This window comes from Macaca fascicularis, chromosome 19 (assembly GCF_037993035.2).
Source record: "Macaca fascicularis isolate 582-1 chromosome 19, T2T-MFA8v1.1".
NCBI lineage: Eukaryota > Metazoa > Chordata > Mammalia > Primates > Cercopithecidae > Macaca > Macaca fascicularis.
Genome location: NC_088393.1, coordinates 14179609 through 14196090, shown reverse-complemented (window position 1 = coordinate 14196090; position 16482 = coordinate 14179609). Strand labels below are relative to the sequence as shown.

Sequence of the window (16482 nt, the reverse complement as noted above, 5' to 3'; positions counted from 1 at the left end):
TCCATTCTTCTGGGAATACACCTAGGAGCGGAATTGCTGGGTCATATGGTAACTCCAGAATGAATTTACTGAAGAACTACTGAACTGTTTTTCCCCTTTAAATAAAAAAATAGCCTGTAATCCCAGCACTTTGGGAGGCTGTGGTGGGTGGGTCACTTGAGGTCAGGAGTTGAGACCAGTCTGGCCAACATGGTGAAACCCCATGTCTACTAAAAATACAAAACTTAGCTGGGCGTGGTGGCGCATGCCTATAATCCCAACTACTCAGGAGGCTGAGGTGTGAGGATCGCTTGAGCCTGGGAGGTGGGGGTAGCAGTGAGCCAAGATCATGCCACTGCATTCCAGCCTGGACTACACAGAGCAAGACTGTCTTCAAACAAACAAACAAACAAAAACAAGCAAAAAAAAACATTGTCAGTCTTGACTGTCACTGTGTGGAACCCAGAAAACACACTTGGGATGGGGTTTGGGGGCAGCTGCTGGTGACCCAGCACCTCTGTCTCCTTGGTAGGTGAGGTGGCCAGGAGAGGGTAAGATAGTAGGGAACCAGTCACCCTGCCCCGTCTCAGGCTGGAAACTGACTGTATGCACAGGTGCCACTCCCCAAAGACAGCAGTTCAGTATCACCCTGACTACAGCCCATCTTTTCCCTGTGCTATGACCTTGACCTGGATCCAGCAGAGGGAGAAAAGGTCATCAGACCAGAGATCCCAGAATATTCCATAGGCACTGTGTGGCACAACAGACTCAAACAATTTGGAAGTGGAGTAACCCCAGGATGGGCAGAAGTGAATTCTGCTCTTGTGACAGTGACAGGTAGCAGAGGGCCAGCTGAGAGCATGGATCAGGACTCTGCTAACTACAGGTTTAATTCTACTCTGCAATGTTATGCAGGACCTACACAGGGCATCCTGCTAGATGACATGTATAAAGCATTAGAACTGGCGGGGCATGGTAGATCACACCTATAATCTCAGCACTCCGGGAGGCTGAGGCAGAAGGATCGCTGGAGGCCACGAGGTTGAGACCAGCCTGGGCAACTTAGCAAGACCCCACCACTATAAAAAGCAATAAATCAGCTGGGCGTGGTAGTGCATGCCTGTAGTTCCAACTACTCGGGAGGCTGAGGTGGGAGGATCACTTGAGCCTGGGAGATGGAGGCGGCAGCGAGCTATGATTGTGCCACTGCACTCCAGCCTGGGCGACAGTATGGCCTGGCTCACAGGTAGTGCTACCGCTGGCTATCCTGATTCCCTTACAGTTGGCACTTTTTTTTTTTTTTTTTTTTGAGACGGAGTCTCATTGTCGCCCAGGCTAGAGTGCAGTGGCCGGATCTCAGCTCACTGCAAGCTCCGCCTCCCGGGTTTACGCCATTCTCCTGCCTCAGCCTCCCGAGTAGCTGGGACTACAGGTGCCCGCCACCTCGCCCGGCTAGTTTTTTGTAATTTTTTTTTAAGTAGAGACGGGGTTTCACCGTGTTAGCCAGGATGGTCTCGATCTCCTGACCTCGTGATCTGCCTGTCTCAGCCTCCCAAAGTGCTGGGATTACAAGCTTGAGCCACCGCGCCTGGCCAGTTGGCACTCTTTATCCAGGTAGCACCACGTGGTTTCCAAATGCATTCCGGTGTAATCAGCACCTTGGTCCTGTGAGGTGGCATCTGACCTACTGATGTCCAGCTTGACTCTGGTTGTGTCCCCAGGGCTGAGGACTGGCCAGGAGGAGGGAGGGAGTCACCCGGGGTTACATGGAGAAAAGACTGTTTCCCGGCTCTCAGGCTCAGGGCCGGGGTTGCAGAAGCCCAGCTGTCCCCTGGGCATGTGGCTGCTAAAGGCGGTGGGGTGGGGTGGGGCACGCCGGGCCACGTCACTCATGGAGACTTGTGGGCTCACCTGGCCTGCTCACCGGAACACAGGACTGCAAGAGGGATGACCAAGCCAGGTTTATTGTTCTGGGTTAGACCTGTGGAGGCAGGACCTGGGAAGGGGCATGGGGACAGATGAAGTTGGTGACTGTATCTTCCTGGTCACTGCTGGGTTCTCAGCACCCTTGGCCCCCACTCAAGTTCTAGGTGAAGCCCAGTGCTGGGGGACGGGGTCCTCTTCCTGACAGTGCAGCCTGTGGGATCACGTGTAAGATCCCACATGGAGGTAGGGGGTGGGGCCAGTGTCCTCAGGAAGGTGTCTCGGAGGAGGTGGCGGCAGCCGCCCCATTCTTCTTGGCCGGGGCCTTCAGCAGGGCCAGCTTCTTGGGCAGGCTGCTGCTGGCTTTCATCACCACGTCATGTTCGATCTTCTTCCGGATCCCGACTTCCAGGTTCTGAGGGACAAGCACAGGGCAGTCAGACTGTGACCTGGGGCTGAGAGAGGGCCTGACCAGTCACCCTCTTCCCGGCTACAGCTCGCCGGCGGTTAGATCCGCAACTGTCCCCTCGAACTGCCCCTGACTGTGGGTCTGGTGGCTGGGGTTTAAGTCCTGCATTCTCCGGGGCCTCCACACACACAAAAATCCTCACCTCTGCACCTTGACTTCTAAACCTCTGCTCATGCCCGTTTTATGGATGGGGAAACAGTCTGCTGCAGCCAGGAGGCACAGCTTGCCCAGGTCCCTAAACCGGATGGGATCCAGCGCGCCCACAGCCTCTGGTCCCAGCTTTTAGGTGGGCACCTCCTCTGCCCCAGGTCATCTCTGCTTTGCAGACAGCAAGCTGAGGATCTGAGGGGTGGGCAAGGGAGCTGGCAAGTAAGGCAAAGGGGTGGGACAAAACCAGCAGTGTGAACCCCAAACTGGTGGCTCAGTCTCCTTCCCCAGACTGCCCCTGCCCTGCCGCTATGAGTTCCAATGGGCTGGGTGTGGTGGCTCAAGCTTGTAATCCCAGCACTTTTCAAGGCCGAGGCAGGAAGATCACTTGAGCCCAGGAACTTGAGACCAGCCTGGGCAACATAGCGAGACCGCATCTGTACTAAAATAAAAAATTAGCACAGTGTGGTGGTGCGTGCCTGTTGTCTCAGCTATTTGGGTGGTCGAGTCCAGGAGGTCCAAGCTGCAGTGAGCTATGATCGTTTCACTACACTGCGGACTGGGGGACAGCGTGAGACCCCGTCTCAAAGGAAAAAAAAAAAGTTCCGGTTGGGTGCAGTGGCTGTAATCCCAGTACCTTGGGAGGCCAAGGCGGGCGGATCACCTGAGGTCACGAGCTTGAGACCAGGCTGGCCAACACGGCGAAACCCAATCTCTACTGAAAACACAAAAAGGCTGGGCGAGGTGGCTCAAGCCTGTAATCCCAGCACTTTGGGAGGCCGAGATGGGCGGATCACGAGGTCAGGAGATCAAAATCATCCTGGCTAACATGGTGAAACCCAGTCTCTACTAAAAAATACGAAAAACTAGCCGGGTGAGGTGGCGGGTACCTGTAGTCCCAGCTACTCAGGAGGCTGAGGCAGGAGAATGGCGTAAACCTGGGAAGCGGAGCTTGCAGTGAGCCGAGATCGCGCCACTGCACTCCAGGCTGGGTGACAGAGCAAGACTCCGTCTCAAAAAAAAAAAAAAAAAAAAGATAACACAAAAAGTACGCAGGTGTGGTGGCAGGCACCTGTAATCCCAGCTACTCGGGAGGCTGAGGCAGGAGAATTGCTTGAACCCAGGAGGCAGAGGTTGCAGTGAGCCCAGACCGCAGCACCAAACTCCAGCCTGGGCGATAAGAGCGAAACTCCATCTCAAAAAAAAAAAAAAAAAAAAAAAGTTCCAATGACCACAATCACCAGCACTGGGACAGTTAACCAGGTACCTGGGCGCAAGGGTCATGGAGCCGGAAGTCAGTGCATGTACCGGGACAATATAAGCGTCAGTGGCGTAATATGTTACACTGTTAAAGGATGGTAAGCGCTGCTATGGCAAAAAGGAAACAGGAGTGAGGAGGAATGGGTACAGGTCACCATCAAGGCAGAACTCTCTGAAGTGAGCTGGAAGAAGGCAGCAGTGTGGATTATTGGGAGAGGAATCCAGGCAGACGAAACAGCCAGTGCAAAAGTTCTGAGGTGGGACAAGGAGCCCAGCAAGGGCTCCGGGAGGGAGGAGCCAGGGGCCAGTAAGGCTAGAGGGAGTGAGCAGAGGAGGGTGGAAGGAGACGAGGGCAGATTCTGCAGGGCTTTGGGGCTGAGTGAGGACTGGGCCTTTTTCCTGGGTGAGGTGGAAGCCATGGAGGATTCTGAGCCAAGGAGGGAAGGAGCCGACTCAGGTGCTCATGGGCACTCTCTGGCTTCTGTGAGAGGACCAAGTGGGATCCAGGAGACGAGAGAGAAGGTAGCTGCACCGGTCCAGGTGGGAAATGATGTGGGTGGGACCAGGTAGGGGCCAAGGAGGTGGGAGGCAGGTTGATTCTGGATTGATTCTAAGGGCAAAATAGGGGCGAGCCCAGTGGCTCATGCCTGTAATCCCAGCACTTTGGGAGGCTGAGGCGGGCAGATCATGAGGTCAGGAGTTCAAGACCAGCCTGGCAATATGGTGAAACCCCATCTCTACTAAAAATACAAAATAAATAAATAAATAAAATAAAAATAAATTAGCTGGGCGTGGTGGTGCACGCCTGTAATCCCAGTTACTTGGGAGGCTGAGGCAGAAGACTCGCTTGAACTCAGGAGGCGGAGGGTTGCACTAAGCCAGCATTACACCATTGCACTCCAGCCTGGGCGACAGAGCGAGACTCTATCTCAAACAAAACAAAACAAAACAAACTAAGGGCAGAATGGATGGGATGAGACCGGGACGTGAGAGAAAGGAGGGATTCAAGGACGACTTATGGCATTTGGAAGGAAGTGATCACAGGTGGAGGAGGGCGGAATGGGAAGGGAGGATCAGGAACTTGGTTTTGGACATGCTGACTATGAGGTTCTCCACCCCATGGAGGTAAGCGGGCCGCTGGGTACCCAGTTCTCAGAAAACCGACACTCTGGGGAGATGAAACAATTTGCTCAAGATCACCGGGCTGTTTACTGTGGAGTACAATTCAAACCCAGGTTTGACTCCCACCAAAACCAGTTTTAAATCTCTTTCCAACTTCTTTACAAGTTCAACCTCACCCATCTACACATAAATGTTACACTTAAAAACCACCACAGGGTGGCTCACGCCTATAATCCCAGCACTTTGGGAGGCAGAGGCAGGAGGATGGCTTGAGGCCAGGAGTTCAAGACCAGCCTGAGCAGCACAGTGAAACCTGTCTCTACCAAAAATACAAAACAAAATTAGCCGCATATTGGCGCGCACCTGCAATCCTACCTACTCGGGAGGCTGAGACGGAAAGATTGCTTGAGTCCAGGAGGTTGAGGCTGCAGTGAGCTATAATGGGGCCACTGCACTCCAGCCTGTACAATAGTGAGATCCTGACTCAAAAAAAATTACGATAACCAACGCACCTCACACTTCTTTGAGCCCTCTGTTGTTCTTGGAGGTTTACAAAGCTGGGCTTTCAATTCCCTTCCCATGTCACCTCGCTCCCTTCCTGAGTTCCATTAAAGAAAACAGTAACAGCAAAAGGCTGACGTTATTGGAATACTTTTTGCGCCGCAGGTCTTGCTTCTACGAGGCCCTGTTGAAACGGTAAGTGGTGTTCCTGCACCCCTTGCACAAGGAAGAAAAGGGAGGCTCACAGAGCTGGGAGTCCTCCAGGTTTCATCCCTTGCCCTTTGCCGATCCCTGTGCTCCTTCCCTTGCCAGACCTCCAGGTTTCATCCCTCGTCCCGAGCACGTCCCCCAGCCCCTATCCCTCGCCAGCTTCCACCTCTTGCCCCCCTGCGCCCCGGGCTCGATCCTTCGCTCCTAACGCGGCCCCTGGCTCTATCCCTCGCTCCTAGCTCGTCCCCGGGATTCATCCTCTTTCCTCACCCACCCCCGGGCTCCACCCCTCGCCCCTCGCCGTCCTCCGGGGTCCACCCCTCGCTGCTCGCCGCCCTCCGGGATCCATCTCTCGCCCTGGCACACCTTCTTGAGCTTTTGCTGCTGCACGACGCGCGCCTTCTTGGGAGCGATAACACGACCTGGGGAAAGATGCGCTCACGTGAGGCCTGGAAGCCGCGGGTCCACCTCGCCCCCAAGTCCCCGGGCCGCTCCTTACCGCCTTTTCTCGGGCCCCGATTCTTTTCAGAGGCCGCCGCTGCTGTCTTGCTCTTTGCGGGCTTGCGCGCCTGGAACTTGGGCTGCCCCTGCGCCATGATCCGGCACGCAACGGAAGAGGCGTGGCAGTAGTAGCCGGAAGGCACAGGGAACCATGGGATACAGCGGGGCGGAAAAACGCAAGAACTCACGGGATACAATGTGGCACAGAGTTAAAGAGACAGTATCCCGTAATAGTAGTGGATCACAGCCGGAGTTTTCAAACGTTACGAACAAAAAGGTGACAATGATAAAGCTAACGTTTATTGAGTGCTTATGTGTTTTAGAAAACTTACAACGTTTTATGATCTTTACACATAAAAACTCAGACTAGGTTTAGGGTGCGGCACTCACCTCTGGTGCGGAATTTAAGAAGGTCCAAAAACTTTGGTAATCGTAAACAATATTTTCAAGACTTAAAAAATATTTTAATATCCAAAATAATCAAATTGTCAAACTACATCCTGCAGACCGGCAGCATAATTCTGTAAATAAAATTAGAGTGGAACCAGGGTATTGAGGTCAGTAAGCTCAAGGCACAAGTGCAGGGTTCCAGCCTCTTCAAAATTTTATTTAGGCCGGGCTCGGTGGCTCATGCTTGTAATCCCAGCACTTTGAGAGGCCGAGGTGTGCGGATCACCCGGGGTCAGGAGTTCGAGACCAGCTATGACCAGTATGGTGAACCCCTGTCTCTAATAAAAATACAAAAATTAGCTGGGCATAGTGCCGGACTCTGTAATCCCAGCTACTCGGCAGGCTGAGGCAGGAGAATCGCTTGAACCCAGGAGGCGGAGGTTGCAGTCAGCCGAGATGGCGCCACTATACTCCAGCCTGGGTAACAGAGCAAGACCCTGTCTCAAAAAAATATCTTTTTTGTTTTGTTCATCATGGATTTTTCTTTTTTTTCAAAGAGATGGGGTCTCACTCTGTTGCCTAGAGTGAAGTGCAGTAGTGCAATCAAAGCACCCTGCATCCTTGAACTTCTGGGCTCAAGCCATCCTCCCACCTCAGCCTGAGTAGCTGGGGCTAGAGGTGTGAGCCACCATGCCCAGCTCATTTTTTAAAAAATTTTGTTTGTAGAGACAAGGTCTCGCTATGTTACCCAAACTGGTCTCAAACACCTGGGCTTAAGCAATCCTCCCACCTTGGCCTCCCAAAGTGCTGGAATTACAGGCATGAGCCACCAAGCCTGGCCTCATCATGAATTTTTGCATTAATTTTGATTTTTAAAAAATACTGCTATACGGTCAGGCACAGTGGCTCATGCCTGTAGTCCCAGCACTTTGGGAGGCTGAGGTGGGGGGGGGGGGATCATTTGAGGTCAGGAGTTCGAGACCAGCCTGGCCGACATGGTGAAATCATGTCTCTACTAAAAATAAAAAAATTAGCTGGGCATGTTGGCGCATGCCTGTAATCCCAGCTACTCAGGAGGCTGAGGCAGGAGCATCTCTTGAACCGGGGAGGCAGAGGTTGCAATGAGCTGAGATCACGCCACTACACTCCAGCCTGGGCAACACAGTGATACTCCATCTCAAAACAAAAAACAACCAAAAACAAAATATTGCTTTAAAATATTTTTTATCGGCCGGGCGCGGTGGCTCAAGCCTGTAATCCCAGCACTTTGGGAGGCCGAGGCGGGTGGATCACGAGGTCAGGAGATCGAGACTATCCTGGCTAACACGGTGAAACCCCGTCTCTACTAAAAATACAAAAAACTAGCCGGGCGTGGTGGCGGGCGCCTGTAGTCTCAGCTACTCGGGAGGCTGAGGCAGGAGAATGGCGTGAACCCGGGAGGCGGAGCTTGCAGTGAGCCGAGATCACGCCACTGCACTCCAGCCTGGGAGACACAGCGAGACTCCGTCTCAAAAAAAAAAAAAAAAAAAAAAATATTTTTTATCTTGGTTGCTGAGCTTTTTTGGTGTCCTCTTAAAATTCTGCCCTGGAAGTGTCACCCTAGCTCCAGCTCTGACCTTAAGAGGGAGGTACTAGTGTTATCCACATTTGTTTTTTATTTTTAATTAATTAATTAATTTTTTTTTTTTTTTTTGAGACGGAGTCTTGCTCTGTGGCCCAGGCTGGAGTGCAGTGGCGCAATCTCGGCTCACTGCAAACTCCACCTCCCGGGTTCACACCATTCTCCTGCCTCAGCCTCCCGAGTAGCTGGGACTACAGGCGCCTGCCACCACGCCTGGCTAATTTTTTGTATTTTTAGTAGAGACGGGGTTTCACCATGTTAGCCAGGATGGTCTCGATCTCCTGACCTCATGATCCGCCTGCCTCAGCCTCCCAAAGTGCTGGGATTACAGGCGTGAGTCACCACACCCAGCCTGTTATCCACATTTTATAAATGACGAAACCAAGGCACAGAGAGGCGAAGTGACTTGCCCAAGATCATATAGTGGAAAAAGTGGCAGAGTCAGGATTTGAATCTGGGCAGCCTGGCTCTAGATGCTGGGCTGTAGATGGAAGGCCCTGTCTGAGCTCCCTGCACTAGGAACAAGTGTGGTCAGGGGCAAGAAGGTCAGCTTTTGGGTAGCCGTTCAAGAAATGTATTAAAAAACCTAGAGAGGCAGGCTAGGGAGAGCTGTGTTGGTTACATCTGGGGTCCATCTAGGGTTCCATTCCTGGAAGAGATGGTGGTGGTTAGGGCTGCCCGGAGCTCCTCAGGGGCAAAGACCCCCAGTTCTGTGATGATGCCGCCAGTGATGAGGTCATGGGGGGTGACATCGAAGGCAGGATTCCAAACTCCAATCCCTGCAGGGGAGAGAGGGGAGGCAAGGAGGCAGGAATTTGCTTCTGTGAAAGTTCTCAGGTTGTGGTCACCTGTTTCTATCACAGTGGTTCTTGGTATTAGGGAGTCCTTGAGAACCTAAGGATTCTCACCTCAAAAGTACATGCAGGCACGGACATTGTATGCAATAGTAAGTTTAGATTCACCACCGCTCTTAGACTGTCACTCCCCAAGGAGAATTCACAGTCCTATACACATCTATCCCACTTATTTTTTTATTTTTTGTGAGATGTAGTTTTGCTCTTGTTGCCCAGGCTGGAGTGCACTGGCGCAATCTCGGCTCACCACAACCTCCACCTTCTGGGTGCAAGCGATTCTCCTGCCTCAGCCTCTTGAGTAGCTGGGATTACATGCATGCACCACTATGCCCGGCCACTATTTTTAGTAGTCAGTCCATGTTGGTCAGGCTGGTCTCAAACTCTCGACCTCAGGTGATCTGCCCGCCTCGGCCTCTCAAAGTGCTGGGATTATAGGTGTGAGCCACCGTGCCTGGCCTATCCCACTTATTTTTTTAGTTTTATTTTTAATTATTATTATTATTTTTTGAGACAGAGTCTCGTTCTGTCACCCAGGCTGGAACAGTGGTGTGATCTCGCCTTAGTGTAGTGTAACCTCTGCCTCCTGGGTTCAAGCGATTCTCCTGCCGCAGCCTCCTGAGCAGCTGGGACCACAGACGTCACTACCATGCCTGGCTGTTTTTTTGTTTTTTTTGAGATAGAGTTTTGCTGTTATCACCTAGGCTGGAGTGCAGTGACATGATCTCAACTCACTGCAACCTGTGTCTCCCAGGTTCAAGATATTCTCCTGCCTCAGCCTTCCAGGTAGTTGGGATTACAGGTTCTTGCCATCTCGCCCGGCCAATGTTTTTTTGTATTTTTAGTAGAGACGGGGCTTCACCACATTGGCCAGGCTGGTCTCGAACCCCTGACCTCAGGTGATCCGCCCACCTCAGCCTCCCAAAGTGTTGGGATTACAGGCGTGAGCCACTGTGCCCGGCCTTTTTTTTTTTTTTTTTTTTTTTTGAGACGGAGTCTCGCTCTGTCGCCCAGCCCAGGCTGGAGTGTAGTGGCGCGATCTCGGCTCACTGCAAGCTCCGCCTCCCGGATTCACGCCATTCTCCTGCCTCAGCCTCCTGAGTAGCTGGGACTACAGGCGCCCACAACCGCGCCCGGCTAATTTTTTGTAATTTTTAGTAGAGACGGGGTTTCACCGTGGTCTCGATCTCCTGACCTTGTGATCCGCCCGCCTCGGCCTCCCAAAGTGCTGGGATTACAGGCGTGAGCCACCGCGCCCGGCCTTTTTTTTTTTTTTTTTTTTTTTGTGAGACAGAGTCTTCCTCTGTTGCCCAGGCTGGAGTGCAGTGGCGCAATCTCGGCTCACTGCAAGCCCCGCCTCCCAGGTTCACACCATTCTCCTGCCTCAGCCTCCCGAGTAGCGGGGACTACAGGTGCCTGCCACAACGCCCAGCTAGTTTTCTATATTTTTAGTAGAGACGGGGTTTCACCATGTTAGCCGGGATGGTCTCGATCTGCTGACCTCGTGATCTGCCCGCCTCAGCCTCCCAAAGTGCTGGGATTACAGGCGTGAGCCACCACATTCGGCAATTTTTGTATGTTTTTAGTAGAGACGTGGTGTCACTCTGTTGGCTAGGCTGGTCTGGAATGCTGACCTCAAGTGATCCGCCAGCCTCTGCCTCCCAAAGTGTTGGGATTATAGGCGTAAGACACTGCATCCGGGTGCATGGACTAATATTTAAAGGGCCAGTCATTGATCTAAACGTCCTGTGGGTTAATTCACTGATGGCCGTTGGGTTTATGCAGCAGGTTCTAGCCAAAGCCCATTTTACAGATAGGATCAGTGAGGATCTCAGGGAATTAGAGAATTTAGGGAACTTGCTAATGGTTGCACAGCCAGGAAGTATAGGCAGCTAAGAAAAGTCTTGCAGCAAGGCATGGTAGCTCATGCCTGTAATCTCAGTGCTTTGGGAGGCTGAGGCAGGAGGATCGCTTGAGGTCAGGAGTTCGAGACCAGCCTGGGGAACACAGCGACACCCTATCTCTATGAAAATAAACAAATAAAAATAAAAATAAGTCTAGAAATATCTTGTTTTTTCTTTTTTTTCTTTTTTTTTTTTTGAGACAGAGTCTCACTCTGTTGCCCAGGCTGGAGTGCAGTGGCGCAATCTCAGCTCACCACAACCTCCGCCTCTCAGGTTCAAGTGAGTCTCCTGCCTCAGCCTCCTGAGTAGCTGGGATCACAGGCGGATGCCACCATGCCCAGCTAATTTTTGTATTTTTAGTAGAGACGGGGTTTCACTATGTTGACCAGACTGGTCTCGAACTCCTGACCTTGCGATCTCCCTGCCTCGGCCTCCCAAAGTGCTGGGATTACAGGTGTGAGCCACCTCGCCTGGCTGTCTTGGTTTTTCTTTACCAACACGTGGCCAGGCAGATATTCTTATTTCCTCTTAAGAAAACCTAAGTGGAGATTAGCAAGACAGTCATTCAAGACCATTCATATAACCGGTTAGTTGTAAGTTCTGATGTTGGATCTGACCTCCCGGATGTAACTGTTAGAAGAAGCGGCTTGGGCCAGGCACGGTGGCTCACACCTGTAGTCCTAGCGCTTTGGGAGGCAGAAGCAGACTGATTGCTTGAGGTCAGTAGTTTATAACTAGCCTGGTCAACATGTTGAAACCCCATCTCTACTAAAAATACGAAAATTAACCGGGTGTGGTGGCGCCCACCTGTAGTCCCAGCTACTCAAGAGGCTGAGGCAGGAGGATTGCTTGAACCCAGGAGGTGGAGGTTGCAGTGAGCTGAGATCACACCACTGCACTCTAGCCTGAGGGACAGAGCAAGACTCCATCTGAAAAAAAAAAAAAAGAAGAAAAAGTGGCTTGTAGGAGCTGTGTATGTTCCAGAAGGATGACAAGGCCCTGCATATCACCTGCCTCCATGAAGTGCCCAGAAGCTGGGGTGTCGCCTTTCTGAGGGGGTGGCTTACCGGGTGCCGCAATCCGGACCCCATTAACATCAGTCAGCTCCTGGGCTGGTCGCTCTTCAATAATGATCTCCTTGCCGGTCTCCAGACGGAGGTCACATGAGGAGCTGGGGGCAGCCACGTAGAAGGGAATGCCGTGGTGCTTGGCGACAATGGCCAGCTGGTAGGTGCCCACCTTATTGGCTGTGTCACCGTTGGCAACCACGCGGTCAGCTCCCACGACCACGGCTGGGGAGGGGGTGCATGAGAAGTTGGGGGTCATTACCTGGCCCCATGCCCCAGAGCCCTGCCCCCAGGCCTTACCCCCCAGGACTTACTGTCTGCTTACCTGACACGCCCCTATGGGCCATGGCAGCAGCCACCATGCTGTCGGCGATAAGGGTGGCAGGGATCTGCTCATAGACCAGCTCAAAGGCCGTCAGCCGGGCTCCCTGGTTGTAGGGCCGGGTCTCTGTGCAGAAGGCATGCTCCAGGCGGCCCAGGCTATGCAGTGAGCGGATCACACCTGCGGGGGCCCCACACACCAGGAGAAGGCCCCGGGGAGGGGCAAACAGACAAGGTGGTCCATTGGTTAGGGGTGCAGGCTCCTAGACTGGGCGTGGATTGCCCAAGGCTTACCGAGCACAGTCCCACCCAGGGGCCTTCGCAGTGGCAGTTCTCTCTGCCTGGTATGCTCTTCCCAGTGCTCACATACCTCTGTTTCACGTCTGTTTAAAGGACACCTTCTCGGTGAAGCGTTCTCTGATCTCTCAGCAATCCCCACACTTCCAGTGTCCTGCTCTCTGTCCTTAGCATTTATCACTTTTTTTTTTTTTGAGATGGAGTCTCACTTTGTCACCCGGGCTGGAGTGCAGTGGCACAATCTCTGCTCACTGCAAGCTCTGCCTCCCGGGTTCATACCATTCTCCTGCCTCAGCCTCCCGAGTAGCTGGGACTACAGGCGCCCGCCGCCACGCTGAGCTAATTTTTTGCATTTTTAGTAAAGACAGGGTTTCACCATGTTAGCCAGGATGGTCTCGATCTCCTGACCTCGTGATCCACCCGCCTCGGCCTCCCAAAGTGCTGGGATTACAGGCGTGAGCCACCACACCCGGCCCCAGCATTTATCACCTTCTAACACCTCATGTGTACAGGCAGTCCCCCTTTTCTGTGGGTTCTCCATCCATGGACTCAACTACGTGGACTGAAAATATTTGAAAAGAATCGCTGGAACCCAGGAAGCAGAGGTTTCAGTGAGCCGAGGTCATGCCATGGCACTCCAGCCTGGGTGATAGAGCAAGACTGTCTCCAAAATAAATAACTAAATAAAAAGCAATCCTCCCATCTCAGCCCCCTCCCGAATAGCTGGGACCACAGGTGCATACCACTACACCAGCTAATTTTAGTATTTTTTGTAGAGATGGGGTTTTGCCATGATGCCCAAGCTTGTTTTGAACCCCTGAGCTCAAGTGATCCGCCTGCCTTGGCCTCCCAAAGTGTTGGCATTACAGGCTTAAAAATAGAGACGGGGTCTTGCTATGTTGCCAAGGCTGGTTTAGAACTTCTGAGTTCAAGCAATCCTCCCACCCCAGCCTCCCCATTACAGGCCTGCACTGCCACTACACCTAGCCAATAACAACAATATACATAGTATTTACATGGTACTAGCTATGATATGCAATCTAGAGATGTTTTAAAATATAGGGGTGGGCTGGGCGTGGTGACTCATGCCTGTCATCCCAGCACTTTGGGAGGCCGAGGCTGGCGGATTACCTAAGGTCAGAAGTTCAAGACCAGCCTAGCCAACGTGGTGAAACCCCGTCCCTACTAAAAATATAAAAATTAGCTGGGTGTAGTGGCTCACGCCTGTAATCCCAGACACTCAGGAGGCTGAGGCATGAGAATCTCTTGAACCTGGGAGGCGGAGGTTGTAGTGAGCTGAGATCATGCCACTGCACCAGCCTGGGCGACAGAGCAAGACTGTCTAAAAAAAAAACCAAAAACAAACAAACGAACAAAAAATATATATATATGAATGTGCACAGGTTATGCAAATATGATGGCATTTTATATTATGGACTCACGCGTCCATGGATTTTGGTATTTGTGGGAGGTCCTGGAACCAGTCCCCCACGGATATTGAAGGACGACTGTATTTATCTTGCCTGTTGACTGTTCCTGCTGCTTGCCTGGGACCCCTGAAAGCAGACGTTTTGTCTGTTTTGTTCACTGCTGCGTCCCCAGCAAATGGAAGTGTCTGAGCACAGCAGGTGCTTACTAAATGCTGTGTGAGTGAATGAATCAAAGGCAGAGGTCTTGCCATCAAGGCCTCGGTTCCCAGTGATAAAGGTGGGACTCAGGCAGGTAGGGAAATTTCCTGGGGGATTTAGGGTCAAGTGGAATCTGCTGCCTTGGCCCCCTACAGCCCACTCCCCCTGTCTCCTGGTCACAGCTACCTGATCTTTCTCTGCTCACTCCCTTCTCCCCAGTTCCTCTTGGACTCCACGTCCTGCCCTGGCTCTAGGCATATGGCTCAGGCAGCGCCCATCGAATGACTGCTCTGGGATGGGCAGTGGGCCCTAGTGGACCCCTGAGATACTTTTCTAGTACAGGAGGCTCTTTTCCTCCTGATTTGAACCCTAACACCCCCCTGCCAGCCCATGGAACCTGAAGATGAAGGAGGGCAGAGCTGAAGAACAGAGATAGATAGGTCCTGATGCTACTGGTTGAGCCCCTTGATCTAGCCATACCTGAAGCCAACCCTATAAGCGTTTCTGTACTAGAACTAATACCTTCACATTTTTTTGTGGAGAAAATGGTTGGGGTTTGGGATTCTTCCTCTTGTATCCAAAAAAGGTCCTAGAAGGCCCTCCCCTACCCCCTTAGGAGGCCCTCTCACCTAGGGCTGTACCATAGCCAGCGGTGGCCAGAGCACCGGTGTTACAGTGGGTCAGCACAGTCACCTTGCCACCGCTGGGGGCCACCCGCTCCAGGAGGTGGCGGGCTCCCAGGTCCCCAATGCTTCGGTTGTCTCTGAGGTCTTTCTCCAGCATGTCCTCGGCGCAGCGGATCACTCTGGGGCCGACAAGGAGTTTTAAGCACCAGCCACCAGGCCCCGGGGCCCAGGCCAACCCCTCCTCTCTGTCCAGCGCTGCTGTCCTGGAGCCCTCCTGCTCAAAGCCTCTCATTGCTGTGGGGCCTGGACCCTTCCGCCACGGCCACCGAAGTGTCACTCCATTCATTCATCCAAACACATGTTTACTGAGCAGTTCCAGTGTGACTCGGCAGTAAACACGACAAAAAAAATCTCTGCCCCTATGGAGTTGACACTGGGGTGAGGGAACCAGCTGATGAATAATAAAATGAAGGAAAAGACGGTGGAATTACGCAGAGAGAGCAGTGGCTGCAGAGAGCAGTGGGTGAGCTGGATCATATAGGATGGTGGAGGAGGGCGCTATGGATACCTGGCCTGCACCAATGGCATGTGCAAAGGCTGTAAGGCAGGATTGAGCTTGGTGGGGTAAAGTGACATTGCAGGGAGGGGCTGGAGCAGAAGGGAAGTGGGGGGAAAAAGATGGCAGGAAGGGGACCAGGACAGGAAAAAAAGTTCTTCAAAAGCAGAAACCAAGAGGACAAGGTGACACCGAAAAGGGCCTCCAAGGGTGGATAAGGGGTTGGCTGTATTCAGGGGAGGCACGATTAAGGAGTTGGGTTTCCGGGTCAGGCTGACCAGGCTAGACTCCGGGCCCCATCTTTGGGACCCTGGACAAGGGACTTAAGGGCGCCGTGCCTCAGTTTCCCCATCTGTATAATGGGTCACTGTACTTAAAAAGCGTCAATATGATTCCTGCTCAGCACAGTGCCTGGTACCAGATCCCCGTACCTCTCCCGAACCGCCTCTTCCGTAGCGCCCTCCCGCTCGGCCTCCCGGGCTGCAGCGTCAGCCAGGTCGCGGGCGGCGCGGGCCATGTTGACAGCGGTGGGCCTGGAGGTGACGAGGAAGCTCAGCTTGTCGCGCACGAAGGCCACGAGTGCGGCGAGTCCTGGACCCCCGGCGCCCGCCTGCAGCTCCACGGCGAGACTGAGACAGCCCACCAGGGCTATGGCCGGGGCGCCCCGCACCTGCGGGGAGGAATTCGGGCGTCGGAGGCTGCAGGCGCGGGCGCATTCCCACCTCCAGCCCCGCCGCCCCGCCGTCCCGCCGCACCTTCATGGCGCGGATGGCTTCCCAGGCCTGGCGCACCGAGCCCACCGCCTCGTAGCGGCTCTGCTGGGGCAGCAGCAGCTGGTCTAGGATCTGCAGGGAGCCCCGCGAGTAGCGGATCGCCTCCAGGGTCATGGTGCAGTAACCAAGCCCAGCACAACTCACGAGGAGTGGGAGTTCTGCGCGAACTTGCGGGGGCGGGGCCTCCCCCGGAAAAAGGGACATGCGCATGCGCATCCAACCCGACCCCACAGGTTCCCAGAACTCGCCGTCCAGGTGGCCGAACCCACTGCACGTCTCACGCTAAACGCGGACGGAGTAAGCCGCCTCCTCGGGACCACAAAAGTGGCAGCATTT

At 53.3% G+C, this 16482-nt stretch overlaps 2 protein-coding genes across 8 annotated transcripts; both read right to left on the bottom strand.

The window, feature by feature from the left end:
• Positions 1-1924: 1924 nt before the first annotated feature.
• On the bottom strand, positions 1925-6223 carry C19H19orf53 (chromosome 19 C19orf53 homolog). 5 transcript variants are annotated; one of them, XM_065536157.1, is made up of 4 exons: positions 6111-6223; positions 5955-6033; positions 5886-5923; positions 2179-2317 (listed from the first exon to the last, which is right to left on the bottom strand). In XM_065536157.1, the coding sequence occupies exons 1-4, from the start codon at positions 6205-6207 to the stop codon at positions 2280-2282; spliced, it is 252 nt and encodes an 83-aa protein (XP_065392229.1). In that variant the 5' UTR covers positions 6208-6223; the 3' UTR covers positions 2179-2279. The 5 variants fall into 5 exon arrangements, with proteins under 5 accessions (XP_045237135.2, XP_045237137.2, XP_045237136.2 ...); XM_065536156.1 differs by having other exon boundaries at positions 2257-2317; positions 5882-5923; XM_045381200.2 differs by having other exon boundaries at positions 1925-2317; positions 5882-6033.
• Positions 6224-8148: 1925 nt separating this feature from the next.
• MRI1 (methylthioribose-1-phosphate isomerase 1) lies at positions 8149-16311 on the bottom strand. Of its 3 annotated transcripts, none has more exons than XM_045381198.3 (6): positions 16129-16311; positions 15805-16043; positions 14821-14996; positions 12271-12447; positions 11946-12170; positions 8149-8902 (listed from the first exon to the last, which is right to left on the bottom strand). In XM_045381198.3, exons 1-6 carry the CDS (start codon positions 16258-16260, stop codon positions 8742-8744), a joined length of 1110 nt encoding a protein of 369 aa, XP_045237133.2. In that variant the 5' UTR covers positions 16261-16311; the 3' UTR covers positions 8149-8741. The 3 variants fall into 3 exon arrangements, with proteins under 3 accessions (XP_045237133.2, XP_065392227.1, XP_073882210.1); XM_065536155.2 differs by lacking the exon at positions 14821-14996 and adding an exon at positions 12561-12649; XM_074026109.1 differs by lacking the exons at positions 8149-8902; positions 11946-12170; positions 12271-12447 and adding an exon at positions 12627-14119.
• Between the last annotated feature and the right edge of the window lie 171 nt (positions 16312-16482).